The 23,819-nt window shown below is 44.8% G+C and overlaps 1 protein-coding gene across 2 annotated transcripts in view; it reads left to right on the forward strand.

Moving 5' to 3' along the window:
* Nucleotides 1-23,819, forward strand: part of cdh17 (cadherin 17, LI cadherin (liver-intestine)) — a 180,159-nt gene that overhangs the window by 83,404 nt on the left and 72,936 nt on the right. For both annotated transcript variants that reach the window (XM_073027435.1, XM_073027523.1), the window contains exons 6-10: nucleotides 3,172-3,330; nucleotides 8,095-8,285; nucleotides 9,570-9,707; nucleotides 18,662-18,812; nucleotides 21,695-21,925. In XM_073027435.1, the coding sequence (XP_072883536.1) occupies nucleotides 3,172-3,330; nucleotides 8,095-8,285; nucleotides 9,570-9,707; nucleotides 18,662-18,812; nucleotides 21,695-21,925 (870 nt within the window). The remainder of the gene's footprint in view (nucleotides 1-3,171; nucleotides 3,331-8,094; nucleotides 8,286-9,569; nucleotides 9,708-18,661; nucleotides 18,813-21,694; nucleotides 21,926-23,819) is intronic.

Below are 23,819 nucleotides of genomic sequence, written 5' to 3' on the forward strand. Positions count from 1 at the left end.
ACCTGCCTTACTCCCTTGAGGACATCAGGACGATGACCAGGGACTGCCAAGTCTGTGCTGAGTGCAAACCGCACTTCTACCGTCCTGAAAAGGCACAACTTATCAAGGCCACCCGCCCCTTTGAGCAACTGAGTGTCGACTTTAAGGGCCCCCTTCCCTCCACCGACTGCAATGTCTACTTTCTCAACATAATCGACGAGTACTCGCGGTTCCCCTTTGCCATCCCCTGCCCCGATACCACTGCCACATCTGTCATAAAAGCCCTGCACCAGCTCTTCACTCTGTTCGGATATCCCTGCTATATCCACAGTGATAGGGGGTCCTCCTTTATGAGTGACGAGCTGCACCAGTACCTGCTGGCTAGGGGTATTGCTACTAGTAGGACCACGAGCTATAATCCCTGGGGAAATGGACAGGTGGAGAGGGAGAATGCCACTGTGTGGAAGGCCACACTTTTAGCCCTTAAGTCAAAGGGACTGCCGGTCTCTCGCTGGCAGGAGGTCCTCCCTGAGGCACTCCACTCTATCCACTCCCTGTTATGCACGTCCACCAATGCCACCCCTCATGAGCGACTCTTTTCTTTTCCCAGGAAGTCTGCCACTGGGACCACCCTACCGGTTTGGCTGACGTCCCCAGGGCCAGTGCTGCTCCGGAAACATGCGAGGAGCAATAAATACTCCCCGATGGTCGAGAGGGTTCACCTACTTCATGCGAAACCCCAGTATGCCTATGTGGTCTTACCTGATGGGCGGGAGGACACGGTCTCCGTCCGCGACCTGGCGCCCGCAGGAGCACCAGACCACTACCCCGAACACTCCACGGTGACTATGAACCCCGTACCCACCGAGGTGTATACCCATGAGACACCGCGCACACCAAGCCCTACACAGACTCCTCATGACACTCCCATACCGGGTGCCACGCACACGCATGAGGGATCACTGACGCCTAACGGGCTGGCACCTCAAGTCAGGCCGGAGCCAGCACAACCACCGTCTCCGGTGCAATCACCACCGGCACCTGTGCAATCACAGCCGGTGCTACGTAGATCGCAGCGACAGATTCGACCACCTAATAGACTTAACCTGTAAATATACTTGTAAGAAACTTCGCCCCATGGGGACTCTCTTTTAAAACAAAGCGGGGGTGAATGTGGTGAACTACATATACCTGTCTGGACACGCCCCTCTGCTGACTGCTCCTGTGGCTCCTCCCACAGACCCCTGTATAAAGGCGATTGGAGGCACTGCTCCTCCCTCAGGCCCTACACTCATTTCTGGGATATCCGGGCAGTAAAGACACTTGTATGTTAGATTTTTGTTTATCGACTACAGTTCTGCCTTCAATACTATTGTGGCGAGCATTCGGCTCATGATGACAAACGAGGAAGTTCATTTAACTCAACAACCATTTTCATTGTGACAAGCACAAAAACAGTCCGGGCGCTATGACCCGAGGAGGGAACCCACTCAGTCATGTACAGATGGGGGAGGTGATTGTCGCACACCCTGGTTACTGTCAGGGTGAGCCACAAACACACATGTCAATAACTATAACCTGGGCTAAAATGTAACAATAAATGAATGTGAACATCCCACCATAATCTCACAAACGCATTTTAACACAAGAACAATAAATAGCACTGGTCATTAGGAATGCTGGGGTGGGCTGTCGACCATGCACTCCTCCCCCACCCCGGAACACTACACTATTATTGCAAGCAAACTCATCACCAAACACCAGATCCTGGGAATCGACACCTCCCTCTGCAACTGGATCCTTGATTCTAGGAACTTCCAACCTGGGATCCACAGATCCCTTGCTAAATGGTATTGGTCCATGGCATAAGTAGGGTTGGGAACCCCTGCTTGATTTCCTGACCAACAGACTGCAATCAGTAGGGATATGCAGCAACACCTCTGGCACGATTATCCTCAATGCAAGGCTGCGTCCCCTATCTCCCTACTCTGCTCCTTCAATACTCTTGACTGGGAGGTTCTATCTCCACCTACAAGCTTTCAGATGACACCACTGTAGTGAGCTGTATCTCCAATAACAATGAGTCAGGGTACAGGAAGGAGATGTAGAGTTTAGTGACACCATGTCATGACATCAAGCTTTTCCTCAAGGTCAACAGCTGGTTAGTGACTTCACATGGCTCCCGTTTGTACAGCTAGTCTGGATACAAAACTGCTCGTCCCTCCTCATCATCTTCAACACTCACATGCCCCAACTTGAACATGATATCTACCTTCTGTCTCAGCTCTGTACATGCAGTTTCCTTATGCCCAGAGAGCGACTCTGGGCCTGGAGTGACAATAGCTGGCACCTTAAATTCCAGCACTTGTACAAACCATTCTGTCAACTATCCTGACTGTAAACCACCATTTCAAACAGCAAATTGACGGCCAGGTGCTTTTTAAAACTACTGCAACAAAATAATAGAGTGCAACCTTCTGATTCTGGCTTCTTTCAGGTCCTGAAGAAGGATCTTGTTTCAAAACATCAACTCTTTATTGAGATCTACTGAGTTCCTCCAGCATTTTGTGGATTTTCATCATCTGCAGAATCTCTTGTATTCTCATACCTTTTCCTCCACCTCACCCCCTCCTCCACTTAGTACATAGAGCACAGCCTCCAACAACAGCACAGGAAAAGGCCCTTCAGCCCACAATGTGCTGATCCAATGAAATTAGTAATCAAAAGGGCAACCTAACTAATCCTCTCTGCTTACACAGTGTCCATATCTTTCCATTTTTCTCACATTCCTGTGCCTACCTAAACATCTCTTAAAAATCATGAATGTATCTGCCTTTACCACCACTCTAGGTAGCACATTGCAGGCACCCAATACTCTTTGTAAAAAGATTTGCTGTACCTTGGTCTTTTCACCTGGACTCACCTATCATCTTCTTTTCCCCTCCCTCTACTCTTTTAATGTGGCTTCTGCCCCCTTCCTTTCCAGTCCTGATGAAGGGTTTTAGCCCAAAACATTGACCTGTTCATTTCTCTCTATAGATGCTCCCTGATTTACTAATTTCTTCCAGAATTTTGTGTGTGTGTTTTTCTCTGGATTTCCGGCATCTGCAGAACATCTTGTGTTTATAATATATGACTAACAGCTTGCACCGTTAGTGCCTAATGCCCAAGGTATTTTTTTAATATTCACAGGCAAGCCCTTCATGGAAGTGAAGGCCACAGATCTGGATGATCCCAACACTCCAAATGGTAAAATTGAATACAGCATCACCCGGCAGGTACCCAGCTCAGTTCACGTATTGTTTTTCCAGATTGATAAATATACTGGGGCCATCTCCACTACGCAACAAGGTATGTTGACTTTTTTGGTAATGTTGTAATAGAACTCACACCTGTAGCTAAACGTTAGCATTCATTCTGAGAGGATGAGAATGTAATGCTGAGGCTTTGGTCAAACAACACTTGGAGTATTGTGAAGAGTTTTGGGCCCCTTATCTGAGAAAAGATGCACTGGCATTGCAGTTTGTCCAGAAAAAGTTCACGAGCAGTGCAGTTGTTAGAACCACTGATTTTTACATTGTAGGGGAATTAAGGGTTATGGGGAAAAGGCAGGTAGATGGAGCTAAGTTTACGGTCAGATCAGCCATGATCTTATTGAATGGTGGGGCAGGCTCGATGGGCCGGATGGCCGACTCCTGCTCACATTTCTTATGTTCTTTTGAACGATGCTTAACAGTACAGCAACTCAGGTTCAATTCATACCATTGCCTGTAAGGAGTTTGTACATTCACCCCATGATCACGTGGACTTCCTCGGAGTGCTCTGGTTTCCTCCTACAGTCCAAAGACGTATCAGTTGGTATGTTAATTGGTCATTGTAAATTGACCGGTAATTAGGCTGGGACTAAATTGGTAGATTGCTGTCCAGCACAGCTTAAAGGGCTGGAAGGGCCTGGTTTGCACTAAATCTCAACAAAGAATGATCCCAGGAATGAAAGGGTTAGTGTATGAGGAGTGTTTGATGGCTCTAAACCTATAAGATATAGGAGCAGAATTAGGCCATTCAGCCCATTGCATCTGCTCAACCATTCTATCATGGCTGATTTATTATCCCTCTCAACCCCATTCTCCTGCCTTCACCCCATAACGTTTGATGCCCTGACTAATCAAGAACCTATCAACCTGTACTCATTAGATAAGAATGAGAGGGTGGGGGGAATCTGACTGAAAGCTATTAAATAGTTGAAGGCCGAGATAGAGCGCATGCGGAGAGGATGTTTCCTATAGTGGGGGACTCTAAGACCAGAGGGCCAAATCTCAGAATGCAAGGATTTCTCTTCAGAACAGAGATAGCAGAATTTGTTTAGCCAGAGAGTGGCAAATCTGTGGAACTCATTGCCACAGGCATCTGCGGGGGCCAAGTCCTTGGGTATATTTAAAGTGGTGGTTGATAGGTTCTTGATTAGTCAGGGGCTGAAAGGTTACTGGAAGAAGGCAGAAGACTAGGGTTGAGAGAGATAATAAATCAGTCAAGATTGAATGGCAGAGCAGACTTGATGGGCCAAATGGCCTAATTTTGCTCCTTTGTCTTATGGTCTAAATACCGGTTTTAAGTGTAGATACCAAAACCTGCAGTCAGAGCCCCAGATATGGTCTTACCAGCCTAAACCAAGCTTTGCTGATTAATTTCATTGGAATAAAGGCCTCCTCCCCACAAACCCTTCTGATGTCTTGCTGAATGTTCATGTGTCCCTTCTGCACCTCTGGAATCACCTTGAATGTACATGAGAGGCTCGGTAGTCTGGCGGTTAGCATAATGCTATTAGAGCGTCAGCAACCTGGGTTCAGTTCCCGCCACTGTTTTTATAAAGAGTTTGCATGTTCGCTCAATGACCATGTAGGTTTCCTCTGGGTGCTTTGGTTTCCTCCCATAGTCCAAAGATATACCAGTTGGGACTAGTGAATTGTGGGCATGCTATGTTGGCACTGAAAGTATGGAGACACTAGCGGGCTGCCCAGTACAACCCTCGCTGATTTGATTTGATGCAAACAATGCATTTTACTGTATTTTTCAATGTACATGTGACAAATAAAACTAACTGATCTTTTGGGAGGAAGACGTATAGAACATAGAACATTACAGGCTTTTCAACCCATCATGTTGTGTCAACCTTTTAGATAGATAGATGAATAGATAGATACTTTATTGATCCCAAAGGAAATTACGGTGTCACACCAGCATTACAAGGGCACAGATATACAAATATTAAAAGAGAAGTAGAAAGAATAAAAAAAGTAACCTGAAAAATAAGAAGTACAAAATTTACAAGTCAAAGAAGACAAGCTTTACAAGATTTCCAAGTTCACACTGATAAGATGGTAGTTCAAGAATTACTGTAATATTATACAGTAATGGGTGCACATTCACAATGTTGAGATAAGAAGTGATGTGTAGTATTGCACAGGGTGTCCACTATACTAGGGTGTGGTAAACAGAGCCAAACAGAGCTTGAACAGAGGTTAATAGTCTAACAGAAGGACATCACCACTTCCCCAGCTACAGGTTGACTCATTATAGAGTCTAATGGCCGAGGGTAAGAATGACCTCATATAGTGCTCTTTGGAACAGCATATTTGTCTTAGTCTGTTACTGAAAGTTTTAACCTACATTGAGATCAATCCAACCCTTCCCTCCCACATAGCCCTACATTTTATATCATCCAGGTGCCTATCCAAAAGTATCTCAAATATCCACAAGGTACCTGCCTCTACCACCAGCCCTGGTAGAATGTTCCATGCACCAACCACTCACTGTTTAAAAAAATTAAATTACCTCTGATATCCTTCCCTATACTTTCCTCCAATCACCTTAAAATTATGCCCCCTGGTATTAGGCATTTCCACCCTGGGAAGGAGTCTCTAGCTGTCCAGTCAATTTGTGCCTCTTTTCTCCTAGTATGCCTCTATCAAGTCACCTCTCATCCTCCTTCACTCCAAAGAGAATAGCCCTACTGGTAGTGGTTTTGGAAGGATGGGTGGGGATCTCATTGAAACCTTTCGAATGTTGAAAGCCTGGACAGAGTAGATGTGGAAAAGATGTTTCCCATGGTGGGGAGTCTGAGACAGCAGGATAGAAGGGCGTCCATTTAAAACCGAGATGTGGAGGAATTTCTTCAACCAGAGGGCGGTGAATGTGTGGAATTTATTACCACACGGCATCAAAGGCTACGGGGCGAAGACCATAAGACTATAAGACCATAAGACAACAAGGTCAAATTAGGCCATTTGGCCTATCGAATCTGCTAAACCAGTCAACCATGGCTGATCCTTTATTCCCCTCCTCAGCCCCACTCCCTGGCCTTCTCCCCATAACCTTTGATGTCATGTCCAATCAAGAGCCTGTTAATCTCTGCTTTAAATACACCCAATGACCTGGCCTCCAAAGCTGCCTGTGGCAACAAATTCCACAGATTCACCACCCTCTGGCTAAGGAAATTTCTCTGTATCTCTCTTTTGAAAGGGCACCCTCTATCCTGAGGCTGTGCCCTCTTGTCCTAGACTCTCACACCATGGGAAACATCCTTTCCACATCTACCGTACTCTGTCTAGACCCTTCAACATTTGAAAGATTTCAGTGAGATCCCCCCCCCCCCCCCCATCCTTCTGTATTCCAGTGAGTTCACTGTCAGAGCCATCAAACATTCCTCATATGATAACCCTTCCATTCCTGGAATCATCCTTGTGAACCTCCTCTGGACCCTCTCCAATGCCAGCACATCTTTTAGATGAGAAGCCCAAAACTGTTCACAACACTCAAGGTGAGACCTCACCAGCGCCTTATAAAGCCTCAGCATCACATCCTTGCTTTTGTATTCTAGACCTCTTGAAATGAATGCTGACTCTCTCGCTGACTCCTACCAATCAGTCAATACTTTAACCCATGCCAGTAACTTTCCTGTAATACCATGGGCTCTTAACTTGGTAAGCAGCCTCATGTGTGGCACCTTGTCAAAGGCCTTCTGAAAGTCCAAATATACAACATCCACTACATCCCCTTTATCTATCCTACTTGTAATCTCCTCAAAGAATTCCAACAGGTTCATCAGGCAAGATTTTCCCTTAAGGAGATCCATTACCAACCTGATATTCCCAGTCTACTTGCATGCTGAAGTCTCCCGTGATTAATATTATGTTGCCCTTTTGCCAGAAGGCTGGAGAGGGGCTAAGGAGAGGGAGAAAGGATCAGCTATAACTCAATGGTGGAGCAGATTCGATGGGCCAAATGGCTTTATAGTCTTATGGTCTTTATTTTGTGTTACTGTAGGAAATAAACATAGTTGTGCAGAATGTACTGGTTTGGCACAAATTATCACAGAGTCCAAATCATTTCCTGTGGTGGGGGCGTCTAAGATCAGACGACACAGCCTCAGAATTGAGGGGTGTGCATTGAGAATGGAGCAGAGGAGGTATTTCTTTAGCCAGAGGGTGGTGAATCTGTGAAGTTCACTGCCACAGGCAGCCGTGCAGGCAAAGTCATTTGGCATATTTAAGGCAGAGCTTGATATATTTTTGATTAGTCAGGACGTGAAGGGACACGGGGAGAAGGCAGGAGACTGGGGCTGAGAGGAAAATGGATCAGCCATGATGAAATGGCGGAGCAGACTCAATGGGCCATTTGGCTTATTCTGTTCCAATAGCTTATGGTCTTCTCAGAATCAGAACTGAATTAGAATCCAAATTGATATCACTGGCATACGTCATGCTTTGTAGCAGTAATACGGTGCAATGCGTAATGAAAAAATCTTCCAATTACAATGCAGAAAATCTGTATAAAATTAAATTAAAAATGTAGTGCAAATAGAGAGCATAAAAACATTGAGGGAAGTGTTCTTGTGGGCCTCTCAAACTAACAGGCATAGATTTTAGATAAAGCAACACATACAAATTGCTGGAGGAACTCAACAGGTCTGGCAACAAGGGTAGACAGTTGATGTTCCGGGCCGAAACTTGTCATCAGAGTGAGAAGAGAGGGGGAAGATGCCAGAATAAAGCATGCTGGCTTTTTAAAAAAAATAAAAAACGATGAATAATGCTTCCTTAACTTGTCTTATTACAGGATATGAATTACTTGATCCAAATAAAGAAAAACAGTATGATCTAATCATTTCTGTGACGGATTTAGCTGAGTTATCCCTCAGTAAAAACACCATAGTAAAAATCGATGTTAAGGAGAATCTGTGGAAATCACCAGGAACGATAAGGATTCCTGAGAATTCTACTGCACCTTATCCCCAGACAATCACAAAGGTAAGACCAGCATGTGCTCAAAGTTCAAAGTAAATTTGCAATGTTTGTTTTTATTTATTTAAAGATACAGTGTGGAGCAGACTCTTTCAGCCCTTCGAGCCACACCACCCAGTACCCACCTGTTTAACCCTAGCCTAATCGCTGGACAGTTTACAATAACCAATTAACCTACTAATCAGTACATCTTGGGATTGTGAGGGGAAACCAGAGCACCCAGAGGAAACCCATGCATTCCATGGGCAGAACATACAGACTCCTTACTGAGGACGCTGGGATTGACCTCTGAACTCTGATGCCCCAAGCTATAATAGCGTCACACAAACCGCTGTGCTACCATGACATCCTATTAGTTTGAATTTTTTTTTCAAAGTGCATACATGCACCATGTGCTACCCTGAGATTCATTTTCTTATGGGTATTCACAATATGACATAGATGCACAATAGAATCAATGAAAAACTACACACAAAGACTGACAAACTGCAAACATAAAAAGAAGCAAGTAGTAATAATAAAATAAATAATATTGAGTGCATGAACTGTAGATTTATTGAAAGTGAGTCCAAGGTTGTGTTCAGTGATTTGTGGAGAATTACTTACTCAAGTCCATTATCATCACTTGCATATTGAGGAAATGATATATACTCAGTTGCTCTGTTATCTTAGTTTTGAAAGTTACTGACCATCATTTTAATGCTTGAAATCACATTCCAGTTCAAGTTCAAGTCTATTGTCATTCAACTGTACACATGTATATGGCTAAATGAAATAATGGTCCTCTGGGACCAAGGTGCAAAATGCAGTGGGACACATAAAGTAATATTAGCAGATTAAATATTCTGTAGATATACTAGGGCTCCATAATAGGGTGACACCAGAACCACTCAGGGCGTTAGAGTTCGGAGTTCACCCTGAACCCACTGATTGAGATGCAGCATGGAACAGGCCCTTCTGGCCCAGAAATCCCCCCATTTAATCCTAGCCTAATCACAGGACAATTTACATTGACCAATTAACCTGTTGACCGGTACGTCTTTGGACTGTTGGTGGAAACCAGAGCAATCGGAGGAAACCCACACGGTCACAGTGTGAATGGACAAACTCCTTACAGAGAGCGGCAGGAATTGAACCTGTGTTGTCCCTCCCAACCTCAGTGGAAAACACCTGCTGGCATTTACCCTATCTATACCACTCATAATTTTGATAATGTTCAAAAAAAAGTGTATTTACTTCTTTTCCACCAAGGAGGACTGTGGAAGCGATAATCTGTCATTCTCAAATTAGGTGCAGTGGAACATGCCTGGTGCAATATTTGACATCAAGCCTAAGGGCAAGAAGCATTATCCCGATTTTCCATTCGCAATTGATGCCAATGGTGACATTAACGTGACAAAACCACTGGATAGAGAAGAGATTAGCGAAGTAAGTACTCGATTTCTGTCATTTGTGTTATTTTGAAACTTCAAGCCTTTGTCTTTTCATAGACTGGGCAACACATCCAGGAAAATGGGGCTCGTCAGCCATGGTTGGCAGCTCTTCTAGGAGAAGGAAAACTCTGATCTCAAACTTCTGCTGTCTTGCGGCTACACCCACTCAGACTTTGGAAGTAAATCCTGAAGGAAAAATCCAAAGCTGGAGACCCTAAAGTAGTCCAATGTTGAGTTCAATGCTGAATGGCAACTCCGGCAATGCCGCTGGTGTCAAACAGTATCGGTCTCTGCTGTTCCTTCGGGTTTATCAGCAGCATGCAGAGGGGGAATTTGCAGCAAGGGCAATAGTTTGCTCTCCATATCACACACACCTGGCTTGCATATAACATAGACCAGGATGTAATATCCATAGTTAACCCTGACCAATGTGGGACTTCCTAACAAGGCCTTCAAAAATGAAAGTATTGAGTACAGGAGTTGAGATGTTATGTTGAAGTTGTACAAGAAATTGGTGAGGCCTAATTTGGAGATTTTTATGTAGTTCTGGTCACCTACCCACAGGAAAGATGTAAATTCAAAAAATCTGATTTGCAAAGTGTCCTTGTGTAGGATTTCCTAAAGGTTTGCAGGTTGAGTTTATGGTGAGGAAGGCAAATGTGATGTTAACATTCATTTTAAGAGGACTAGAATATAAAAGCAAAGATGTAATGCTGAGGCTTTATAAAGTATTCATGAGGCCTCATGGGCCCCTTTTAGAAAGGATGAGCTGACATAGAAACATAGAAACAGAACATAGAAAACCTACAGCACACTACAGGCCTTTCAGCCAGCAAAGTTGTGCCGAACATGTCCCTACCTTAGAAATTACCGGGCTTGCCTATAGCCCTCTATTTTTCAAAGCTCCATGTACCTATCCAAAAGTCTCTTAACAGACCCTATCGTATCTGCCTCCACCACCGTTGCTGGCAGCCCATTCCACACACTCACCACTCTGAGTTAAAAACTTATCCTTGACATCTCCTCTGTACCTACTCCCCAACGCCTTAAACCTGTGTCCCCTTGTGGCAGCCATTTCAGCCCTGGGAAAAAAGCCTCTGACTTTCCACATGATCAATGCCTCTCATCATCTTATACACCTCTATCAGGTCACCTCTCACCCTCCATCGCTCCAAGGAGAACAGGCCAAGTTCACTCAACCTATTCTCATAAGGCATGCTCCCCAATCCAGGCAACATCCTTGTAAATCTCCTCTGCACCCTTTCTATGGCTTCCACATCCTTCCTTCCTGTAGTGAGGCGACCAGAACTGAGCACAGTTCTCCAAGTGCGGTCTGACAAGCATCCTGCAACATTACCTATCGGCTCCTAAATTCAAATCCATGATTGATGAAGGCCAATACACCGTATGCCACCTTAACCACTGAGTCAACCTGCACAGCTGCTTTGAGTGTCCTATGACTCGGACCCCAAGATCCCTCTGATCCTCCACACTGCCAAGAGTCTTACCATTAATACTATATTCTGCCATCATATTTAACCTACAAAATGAACCACTTCACACTTATCTGGGTTGAACTCCATCTGCCACTTTTCTCAGCCCAGTTTTGCATCCTATCAATGTCCTGCTGCAACCTCAGACAGCCCTCCACACTATCCACAACATCTCCAATCTTTGTGACATCAGCAAAGTTACTAACCCATCCCTCCACTTCCTTTATAAAAATCACAAAAAGTAAGGGTCCCAGAACTGATCTCTGAGGCACACCACTGGTCACCAATCTCCATACAGGATATGACCCGTCTATGACCACTCTTTGCCTTCTGTGGGCAAGCCAGTTCTGGATCCACAAAGCAATGTCCCCTTAGATCCCATGCCTCCTTACTTTCTCAATAAGCCTTTCATGGGGTACCTTATCAAATGCCTTGCTGAAATCCATATACACTACATCTACTGCTCTTCCTTTATCACTGTGTTTAGTCACATCCTCAAAAGATTCAATCAGGCTCGTAAGGCAAGAACTGCCCTTGACAAAGCCATACTGACTATTCCTAATCATATTATACCTCTCCAATGTTCATAAATCCTGCCTCTCAGGATCTTTTCCATCAACTTACCAACCACTGAGGTAAGACTCACTTGTCTATGTTTTCCTGGGCTATCTCTACTCACTTCCTTGAATAAGGGAACAACATCCACAACCCTCCAATCCTCCAGAACCTCTCCCATCCCCATTGATGATGCAAAAATCATCGCCAGATGCTCAGCGATCTCCTCCCTCGCCTCCCACAGTAGCCTGGGGTACATCTCATTTGGTCCCGGCGACTTATCCAACTTAATGCTTTCCAAAAGCTCCAGCACATCCTCTTTTTTAATATCTACATGCTCAAGTTTTTCAGTCTGCTGCAAGTTATCACTACAATCACCAAGAGCCTTTTCCATAGTGAATACTGAAGTAAAGTATTCATTAAGTACCTCTGCTATTTCCTCCAGTTCCATACACACTTTCCCACTGTCACACTTGATAGGTCCTATTCTTTCACTTCTAATCCTCTGGCTCATCACATACTTGTAGAATGTCTTGGGGTTTTCCTTAATCCTGCCTGGCAAGGTCTTCTCATGACCCCTTCTGGCTCTCCTAATTTCCTTCTTAAGTTCCTTCCTGTTAGCCTCATAATCTTCTAGATCTCTATCATTACCTAGCTCTCTGAAACTTTTGTAAGCTTTTCTTTTCTCCTTGACTAGATTTATTACACCCTTTCTACACCACAGTTCCTGTACCCTATCATAACTTCCCTGTTTCATTGGAACGTACCTATGCAGAACTCTACACAAATATCCCCTGAACATTTGCCACATTTCTTCCATACTTTTCCCTGAAAACATCTGTTCCCAATTTAAGCTTCCAATTTCCTGCCTGATAGCCTTATAATTCCTCTTACTCCAATTAAACACTGTTTCTTTCTCTCTCCAATGCTATTGTAAAGGAGATAGAATTATGATCACTGTCTCCAAAATGCTCTCCCACTGAGAGATCTGACACCTGACCAGGTTCATTTCCCAATGCCAAATCAAGTACAGCCTCTCCTCTTGAACATACCTAACAAACTCCACCCCATCTAACCCCTTGCTCTACGGAGATGCCAATCGATATTTGGGAAATTAAAATCTCCCATCACAACAACTCTGTTATTATTACACATTTCCAGGATCTGTTTTCCTATTTACTCCTCAATATCCCTGTTACTATTGGATGGCCTACATACACCAAGTAAAATTATTGACCCCTTCCTGTTCCTAACCTCCACCCACAGAGACTCCGTAGACATGGCCCTCCATGGCGTTCACCTTTTCTGCAGCTGTGACACTCTCTCTGATCAACAGTGCCACGCCCCCACCTCTTTTGCCTCCCTCCCTGTCCTTTCTGAAACATCTAAAACCCGGCATTTGAAGTAACCATTTCTGTCCCTGAGCCATCCAAGTCTCTGTAATGGCCACCACATCTTAGCTCCAGGTACTGATCCACGCTCTAAGCTCATCCACTTTGTTCACAACACTGCTTGCATTAAAATAGACACATCTCAAACCTTAGGTCTGAGCGCGTCACTTCTCTATCACCTGCCTATCCTCCCTTTTGCACTGTCTACAAACTTTCTTTATTTGTGATCTAACCTCCTTTTCCCCAGTCTCTTCAGTTTGGTTCCCACCCCCCAATAATTCTAGTTTAAATTCTCCCCAGTAGCCTTGGCAAACCTCCCAGCCAGGATATTGGTCCCCCTGGGATTCAAGTGCAACCAGTCCTTTTTGTACAGGTCACACCTGCCCCAAAAGTGGTCCCAATGATCCAGAAATCTGAATCCCTGCCCCCTGCTGCAATCCCTCAGCCATGCATTTATTCTCCACCTCATTCTATTCCTACACTCACTGTCACGTGGCACAGGCAGTAATCCCAAGATTACTACCTTTGTGGTCCTGCTTCTCAACTTCCTTCCTAACTCCCTGTAGTCTTTTTTCAGGACCTCTTCCCTTTTCCTACCTATGTCATTGGTATCAATATGTACCACAGCCTCTGGCTGTTCTCCCTCCCACCACAGGATATCTTGGATGCAATCTGAAACATCCCGGACCCTGGCACCTGGGAGGCAAACTACCATCTGAGTTTCTTTCCTGCATCCACAGAAACACCTGTCTGACCCCCTAACTACAGAGTCCCCTATCACTACTGCCTTCCTCTTCCCTTCCCTACCCTTCTGAGCCACAGGGCCAGAGACCCGACACAGATTGGGGGACCGCTTCATCGAGCACCTCCGCTCCATCCGTCACAATAGACAGGACCTCCCGGTTGCCACCCACTTCAACTCTGCCTCTCATTCCCATCAAGATATGTCCATACATGGCCTCCTCTACTGCCATGATGAAGCCAAACTCAGGTTGGAAGAGCAACACCTCATCTACCGTCTGGGTAGCCTCTAGCCTGGTGGTATGAACATTGAATTCTCCAATTTCCGGTAATTCCCTCCCCTTCCCCCTTCCCCCATCCCAGGTCCCTCTCTGCCTCTCTCCCCTTTCAACTTTCTGCTCCTTTATCTCTACAGTTCTTTCATGCTTATCCCCTCCCTCCTTTATCCTTCCTCTGATTGGTTTTCCACCTGGCGCCTCTAGCCCTTCCCCCTCCCCTATCTCTATTACTGGGCTTCGGCCCTCTCTTCCCCCGCATTCCTGATGAAGGGTCTCGGCCCGAAACGTTGGCTACTCTTTTCTCACAGATGCTGCCTGGCCTGCTGAGTTCTTCCAGCGTTGTGTACGTATTCTTTGATCCACAGCATCTGCAGTTGTATTTTTGTGTTTTCACTGTCGCTTGCCCCAGTTAGGCTGTCACCCCCCCCCCCCCAACAGTACTCAAACAGGAGTACTTATTGTCAGGGGGTACAGTCACAGGGGTACTCTCTAGTACCTGACTCTTCTCCTTCCCCCTCCTGACTGTGATCCACTTGTCTGTCTCCCGTGGCCCCGGTGTGACCACCTGCCTAGAACCCCTTTCTATCACCTCCTCGCTCTCCCTGACAGGCAAAGGTCATCGAGCTGCATCTCCAGTTCCCTAACTCAGTCCCTTAGGAGCTGCAGCTCGACACACTGGGTGCAGATATGGCTGCCCAGGAGGCTGGGAGACTCCAGGACCTCCCACATCTGACACCGAGCAGAGAAAACTAGCCTCACACACATACTACTTCCTTTCCGCAACTAACACAGTTAAACCTACCTCGCCTCATCCCTAAGCCCGTTGAGCCAAAGCCCTATCACTCTGCCACCTCTGACTCCGCTGCCCGCTGGATATGACGGATCTCTTCTTAAATCTTTCCCGCTCTTCTGGCTGACACCACGCGCCTGCGCAGTCTTGCCTCTCTTTTACCCCGAGTAGTAAAACTGCCTTCACTCCGGAAATCCTTATTCAAAGGAGGTTCTCAAAAATGATTCTAGGATTGAACAGCATGTCACATGAAGAGTGTCTGATGGGTCTGGGCCTATATTCACCGGAATTCGGAAGAATGAGGGGTGACCTAATTGAAACCTATCGAATGGTGAAAGGCCTTGATAGAGTGGATGTTTTCTATGGTGGGAGAGTCTTGGATCTGAGAACAGAGAGGTGTCCTTTAAGAATGGAGATGAAGAAGAATTTCTTTGGACATAGAGTGGTGATTCTGTGGAATTCGTTGCTGCAGGCATCTGTGAAGGCCAAGTTGTTATGTATATTTAAAGCAGAGGTTGATAGATTCTTAAAACATATATGTATGATATTTTCCATGACTGTTTTGACACTCAAAGCTGCTGCTCAGGTTGATTCTATGGTTATGAAAGCATACGATGCATTGGCCTTCATCAATCGTGGGATTGAGTTTAGGAGCCAAAATGTTGCAGCTACATAGGCCAGACCCCACTTGGAGTACTGTGCTCAGTTCAGGTCACCTCACTACAGGAAGGATGTGGAAACCATAGAAAGGGTGCAGAGGAGATTTACAAGGATGCTGCCTGGATTGGGGAGCATGCCTTATGAGAATATGTTGAGTGAACTTGGCCTTTTGTCCTTGGAACGACAGAGAATGAGAGGTGACCTTATAGAGGTGTATAAGATGATGAGAGGCATTGATCATGTGGAAAGTCAGAGGCTTTTTCCCAGGGCTGAAATGGCTAGCATGTGAGGGCATAGTTTAAGGTGCTTGGAAGTAGGTACAGAGTAGATGTCAGGGGTAAGTTTTTTTGGTGAGTGCGTGGAATGGGCTGCTGGTGCTGGTGGAGGCGGATATAGAACATAGAATAGTACAGCACATTACAGGCCCTTCAGCTCACAATGTTGTGCCAACTCTCAAACCCTGCCTCCCATATAACCTCCCACCTTAAATTCCTCCATATACCTGTCTAGTAGTCCCTTAAACTTCACTAGTGTATCTGCCTCCACCACTGACTCAGGCAGTGCATTCCATGCATCAACCACTCTCTGAGTAAAAACCTTTCCTCTAATATCCCCCTTGAACTTCCCTCCCCTTACCTTAAAGCCATGTCCTCTTGTACTGAGTAGTGGTGCCCTGGGGAAGAGGCACTGGCTGTCCACTCTATCTATTCCTCTTAATATCTTGTACACCTCTATAATGTCTCCTCTCATCCTCCTTCTCTCCAGAGAGTAAAGCCCTAGCTCTCTTAATCTCTGATCATAATCCATTCTCTCTAAACCAGGCAGCATCCTGGTAAATCTCCTCTGTACCCTTTCCAATGCTTCCACATCCTTCCTATACTGAGGCGACCAGAACTGGACACAGTACTCCAAGTGTGGCCTAACTAGAGTTTTATAGAGCTGCATCATTACATCGCATCTCTTAAACTCTATCCCTCGACTTATGAAAGCTAACACCCCATAAGCTTTCTTAACTACCCTATCTACCTGTGAGGCAACTATCAGGGATCCATGGACATGTACCCCCAGATCCCTCTGCTCCTCCACACTACCAAGTATCCTGCCATTTACTTTGTACTCTGCCTTGGAGTTTGTCCTTCCAAAGTGTACCACCTCACACTTCTCCGGGTTGAACTCCATCTGCCACTTCTCAGCCCACTTCTGCGTCCTATCAATGTCTCTCTGCAATCTTTGACAATCCTCAACACTATCTACAACACCACCAATCTTTGTGTCATCTGCAAACTTGCCTACCCACCCTTCTACCCCCACATCCAGGTCATTAATAAAAATCACAAAAAGTAGAGGTCCCAGAACAGATCCTTGTGGGACACCACTAGTCACAACCCTCCAATCTGAATGTACTCCCTCCACCATGACCCTCTGCCTTCTGCAGGCAAGCCAATTCTGAATCCACCTGGCCAAACTTCCCTGGATCTCATGCCTTCTGACTTTCTGAATAAGCCTACCATGTGGAACCTTGTCAAATGCCTTACTAAAATCCATGTAGGTCACATCCACTGCACTACCCTCATCTATATGCCTGGTCACCTCCTCAAAGAACTCTATCAGGCTTGTTAGGCACGATATGCCCTTCACAAAGCCATGCTGACTGTCCGTCATCAGACCATGATTCTCTAAATTCCCACAGATCCTATCTCTAAGAATCTTTTCCAACAACTTTCCCACCACAGACGTAAGGCTCACTGGTCTATAATTACCTGGACTAGCCCTACTACCTTTTTTGAACAAGAGGACAATATTCACTTCCCTCCAATCCTCCGGTACCATTCTCATGGACAACGAGGACATAAAGATCCTAGCCAGAGGTTCAGCAATCTCTTCCCTTGCCTCGTGGAGCAGCCTGGGGAATATTCCGTCAGGCCCCAGGGACTTATCCATCCTAATGTATTTTAACAACTCCAACACCTCCTCACCCTTAATATCAACATGCTCCAGAACATCAACCTCACTCATATTGTCCTCACCGTCATCAAGTTCCCTCTCAGTGGTGAATACCGAAGAGAAGTATTCATTGAGGACCTTGCTCACTTCCACAGCCTCCAGGCACATCTTCCCACTTTTATCTCTAATCGGTCCTAGCTTCACTCCTGTCATCCTTTTGTTCTTCACATAATTGAAGAATGCCTTGGGGTTTTCCTTTACCCTACTCACCAAGGCCTTCTCATGCCTCCTTCTTGCTCTTCTCAGCTCCTTCTTAAGCTCCTTTCTTGCTACCCTATATTCCTCAATAGACCCATCTGATCCTTGCTTCCTAAACCTCATGTATGCTGCCTTCTTCCACCTGACTAGATTTTCCACCTCACTTGTCACCCATGGTTCCTTCACCCTACCATTCTTTATCTTCCTCACCGGGACAAATTTATCCCTAACATCCTGCAAAAGATCCTTAAACATCAACCACATGCCCATAGTACATTTCCCTGCAAAAACATCATTCCAATTCACACTCGCAAGTTCTAACCTTATAGCCTCATAATTTGCTCTCATAATATGATAGGATCTTTTAAGAGACTCCTGGATAGGTACATGGAGCTCAGAAAAATAGAGGGCTATGGGTAACCCTAGGTAATTTCTAAGGTAAGAACATGTTCGGTACAGCATTGTGGGCCGAAGGGCCTGTATTGTGCTGTAGGCTTTCTATGTTTCTATGATATGCTACACTTTAACTTGCAGCAAAGTATTTGTAGGAAGTTCAGCAATTGCGGTCTGTGAGACCCAAATGAATAAACACACTTGATGAACAACAGGATCTAATTATGCCCTTTTTTATGTTTGCTTTGTATATACTGTATGTTTGGTGGGACCACTCAGTGAGAGGCTATCTCATTGAAACCTACTGAATATTGGAAAGTCTAGTTTAAGAGGATGTCTGCAATATTGGGAGAGTCTATAGTCTAAGGCTAGAGGGTAGAGACTTTGTTATCTACTAGGTAATATTGCTCATGATTTAGTACATTAACTCTTCGATCTGTGCTTAGTATCAGCTGTTGGTTTACGCTATGGATGACAAAAGGGAGAATCTGGAAGATCCACTGGAAATTATGGTCATCGTGGAGGATGTTAATGACAACTACCCGGTCTGTAACAGCCCAGTGATGTTCCTCGAGGTGCAAGAAAATGAAAAGATGGGTGAGCATGATTTCATCAAAGAATACTTTTTGGTAATATTATACTTACTTCCCATTACGCTGCTAGTTTTTAGGGGAGCAATGAAGGTCCTCCATCTAGGGGATGTTCAGGGGCTTCCTCTCAATTTCCACTACTGTCGGCCGTGCAAGTTCTGGGTGGAGACTCAGGTATACTGTCGCTCTCAGATGTAGAAGGATCCCACACTGCTGTTTCCATAACAGTTTTGTTTATCAGTCAGTTAACACTGAGCTGAACCCACGAACCTGGAGGACCTTAGTCTGGCCTTTACCCTTTCACCTGTTTGGATGAGGGATTCGTTGCCACAGGCAGCTGTGGAGAGCAAGTCAGTTCGTATATTTACGGCAGTGGTTGATAGATTCTGGATTGGTCAGGACGTGAAGGGATTCAGGGAGAAGGCCGCAGACTGCAACTGAGAAGAAAATTGGGTCAACCATGATGAAATGGCGAAGCAGTTTTGGTGGGCCAAATGAACTAATTCAGCTCCTATATCTTATGATCTTATGGTGACCCTACCAAGAGCCAAAGTGTAAGGCCCTGACTCCAGCCAGCATAATTCTCTGGGTCTTTGAGGTGTGCAAACCTCCAAACCACGACAAGGTGGTGGTCCTATTGGAGGTGGTAACATCCTACATTTTGCTTAGAGGAATGGGACACAGGTCTTGGAAATCTGAAATAAAGAAAATACTGTAAAATCCCAGTAGATCAGACACAATTCTTGGAAAGAGATAGACTACTACTTATTATTTCCTGTCATAGTCACCTTATGTACAGACACTCCTCCCTAGCATCACATTATGGACATTTAATCAATCGATCTTTATAACACCATAGGACCATAAGATATAGGAGCAGAATTAGGCCATTTGGTCCATTGAGTCTGCTCTGCCATTTCATCACGGCTGATCCATTTTCCCACTTAGCTCTAATCTCCTGCCTTCTCCCCGTATCTCTTCATGCCCTGACTAATCAAGAATCTATCAACCTCTGTCTTAAATATACATAGAGACTTAGCATCCAAAGCAACTTGTGGCAGTGAATTCCATAGATTAGAATCTAAGACCACAGGAAACATCCTCTCCACGTCCACTCTATCAAGGCCTTTCACTATCTGATAGGTTTCAATTAAATCATCCCTCATTCTTCCGAATTCCAGTGAATATAGGCCCAGAACCATCAAATGTTCTTCATATGACAAGCTGTTCAAACCAGGAAGGATTTTTGTGAATTTCCTTTGAACCCTCTCCAGTTTCAGCACATCCCTTCTAAGATAAGGGGACCAAAACTGCTCACAATATTCTAAGTGTGGCCTCTCCAGTGCCTTATAAAGTTTCAACATTATATCCTTGCTTTTATATTCCAGTCCTTTTGAAATGAATGCTAACATTGTACTTGCCTTCCTTTCCTTAGACTCAGTCTGCAAATTAATCTTCAGAAAATTCTGCACAAGTACTCCCAAGTCCATTTGCACCTCAGTTTTTTAATATTTTTTCTACATTTAGAAAAGAGTCAATCCTTTCATTTCTTTTACCAAAGTACATGACCATACATTTCCCAACACTGTATTCCATTTCTTTGCCCCTTCTCCAAATCTGTATCAGTCCTTCTGTAATGCCTCTACTTCCTCAGAATTACCTGCCCTTCCACCTATCTTCATATCATTCGCAAACTTTGGAACAAAGCCATCAATTCCATCACTCAAATCATTGACATATAACGTAAAAATAATCGGTCCCAACACAGTCCCCTGTGGAACACCACACGTCATCGGCAGCCAGCAGGGAAAGGCTCCCTTTATTCCCACTCTTTGTTTCCTGCTAGTCAGCCTCTGTTTTAACCATTCTAGAATCTTCCCTGTAATACCATGGGCACATAGCTTGTTAAGCAGCCACATAACGTTGCACCTTGTCAAAGGCCTTCTCAAAATCCAAATACCCATCGACCGATTCTCCTTGGTCTATCCTGCTTGTTATTTGTTCAAAGAATTCCAACAGATTTGTCAGGGAAGATTTTCTCTTGAGCAAACCATGCTGATTACGGCATATTTTATCATGTGCCTCCAAGTACCCTGAGACCTCAACCTTGATAAGACATAGGAGTAGAATTAGGCCATTTGGCCCATCGAGTCTGCTCCAGCATTTAATCATGGCAGATCCTTTTTTTTCCCTCCTCAGCCCCACTCCCTGGGCTTCTCCTGTAACCCTTGATGCTGTGTCAAATCAAAAACCTATCAATCTCTGCCTTAAATACACCCAATGACCTGGCCTCCACAGTTGCCTATGATAATCAATTCTACAAATTCACCACTCTCTGGCTAAAGAAATTTCTCTGCATCTGTTTTAAATGGATGGCCCTCTATCTTGAGACTGTGCCCTCTTGTCCTAGACTCTCCCACCATGGGAAAATCCTTTCCACATCTACTCTGTCTAGGCCTTTCAACATGCAAAAGGTTTGAATGAGATCCTCCCCTCAGCCTTCTAAATTCCAGTGAGTACAGACCCAGAACTATCAAATGTTCCTCATATGATAACCCTTTCATTCCCCAAATCATCCTTGTGAACCTCCTCTGGACCCTCTCCAATGCCAGCACATCTTTTCTCAGATGAGGGGCCCAAAACTGTTCACAATACTCAAGGTGAGGCCTCACCAGTGCGTTATAAAGCCTCAGCATCACATCCCTGCTCTTGTATTATAGAACATTTCATTTGCCTTCCTCACCACTGACTCTACCTGCATTTAACCTTTACGGTGTTCTGCACAAGGACTCCCAACTCCCTTTGCATCTCATATTTTTTGTATTTTCTCCCCATTTAGAAAATAGTCTTTAACAATTTTCTTTAACTTTAACAATTTTCTCAATTCAGGAAGCAATATTGGAACAGTACTTGCAACGGACATGGATGATGCAGACTCAAAAAACGCTTTGTTGAAGTATGAAATCATCGGTCAAGAGCCAAAGATTCCAGAAGATAACATGTTCGGAATTGATGACTTTACTGGCACTATCAAACGCTTCGCAGGTAGTCTTGAAAAGAAAACGGCACCAGAATACATTCTACGAATCAAAGTTACAGACCAATTGGGAGACGCTGGAGGTATGTATGAAGCTCACGTATCCCAGAAGCGTATTGTGTGCTGTGCAGGAGGTGGGTAAAAAAAGTGGCCACGGAGTGTATCTATGCATGTTCTGCAGCGTTTTGCCAATCCTGTTCATTGGCCCCTTCATACCAGATGATGGTGAAACCATTTTCATTCCTCCCACAGTCGCTGCTCGACCCGTTGGGTTCCCCCAGCAGATGTTTTGTTGCTCTTTACTCTCCGAGAAGCTACAAGAAAGACAGTTAATGCTTCAAGCAGACAAACTAACCTTGAACTTGGTAAACTTTAAGTACTGTAGCCACAAAACAACACATTTCAGCACATGCACACAGTGGCAACTTTACTGGTACCTCCCGTACCTAATAAAGTGGCTACTGAATGTACATTGTGGTATTTTGCTGTTGTAGCCCATCCGTTTCAAGGTTTAACATGTTGTGCGTTCAGAGATGCTGTTCTGCACGCCACTGTTGTAACATATGGTTATTTGAGTTACTGTTAAATTACTTATCAGAATCAGGTTTATTATCACCAGCATTTGCCACGAAATTTGTTAACTTAGCAACAGCAGTTCAATGCAATACATAATAAAGAAGAAGAAGATGAAGAAATAAATTACAGTATAGGTATATTGAATAGATTAAAAATTGTGCAAAAGCAGAAATAAAATATATTTAAAAAGTGAGCTAGTGTTCACGGGTTCAATGGCAGAGGGGAAGAAGCTGTTCCTGAATCGCTGAGTGTGTGCCTTCAGGCTTCTGTACCTCCTACCTGATGGTAACAGTGAGAAAAGGGCATGCCCTGGGTGCTGGAGGTCCTTAATAATGGACGCTGCCTTTCTCAGACACCACTCCTTGAAGATGTCCTGGGTGCTTTGTAGGCTGGTACCCAAGATGGAGCTGACTAGATTTACAACCCTCTGCAGCTTCTTTCAGTCCTGTGCAGTAGACCCCCCCCACCCCTGCCCATACCAGACAGTGATGCAGCCTGTCAGAATGCTCTCCATGGTGCATCTATAGAAGTTTTTGTGTGTATTTGTTGACATACCAAATCTCTTCAAATTCCTAATGAAATACAGCCACTGTCTTGCTTTCTTTATGACTACATCAGTATGTTGAGACCACGTTAGGTCCTCAGAGATCTTGACACCCAGGAACTTGAAACGGCTCACTCTCTCCACTTCTGATCCCTCTATGAGGATTGGTATGTGTTCTTTCATCTTACCCCTCCAGAAGTTCACAATCAGCTCTTTCGTCATACTGACATTGACTGCCAGGTTGTTGCTGCAGCACCACTCCACTAGTTGGCATATCTCACTCCTGTACGCCCTCTTGTCACCACCTGAGATCCTACCAACAATGGTGTCTGTAAATCAGCAAATTTATAGATGGTATTTGAGCTATGCCTAGCCACACAGTCATGGGTATATAGAGAGTAGAGCAGTGGGCTAAGCATACACCCCTGAGGTGTGCCAATGTTGATCATCAGCGAGGAGGATATCTAATTCGCACAGATTGTGGTCTTCTGGTTAGGGAGTTGAGGATCCAATTACAGAGGGAGGTACAGAGGCCCAGGTTCTGCAAGTCCTCAATCAGGATTGTGGGAATGATGGCATTAAATGCTGCGTACAAGGCTAGATTTTGGCTGTGCTGTGATAGTCCCAGATTAAAACATAGAGTAAAATTCAAGCAGAAAGGGCTGCAACTGAAGAGCTACCAGTATTCCCCACTAATCCTACAGAGGGACAGAGAATGACACAGTAGCGTAGCGGTTAACTTAACACTACAGTGCTAGCCATCAGGGATCAATTCCTACCACTGTTTGCAAGAAGCCCATGACCATGTTAGTCTCCCCTGGGTACACTGGATTCGCCCCATATTCCAAAGACAACAT

The sequence above is a fragment of the Hemitrygon akajei genome, chromosome 1, assembly GCF_048418815.1.
Source record: "Hemitrygon akajei chromosome 1, sHemAka1.3, whole genome shotgun sequence".
Taxonomy (NCBI): Eukaryota; Metazoa; Chordata; class Chondrichthyes; order Myliobatiformes; family Dasyatidae; genus Hemitrygon; species Hemitrygon akajei.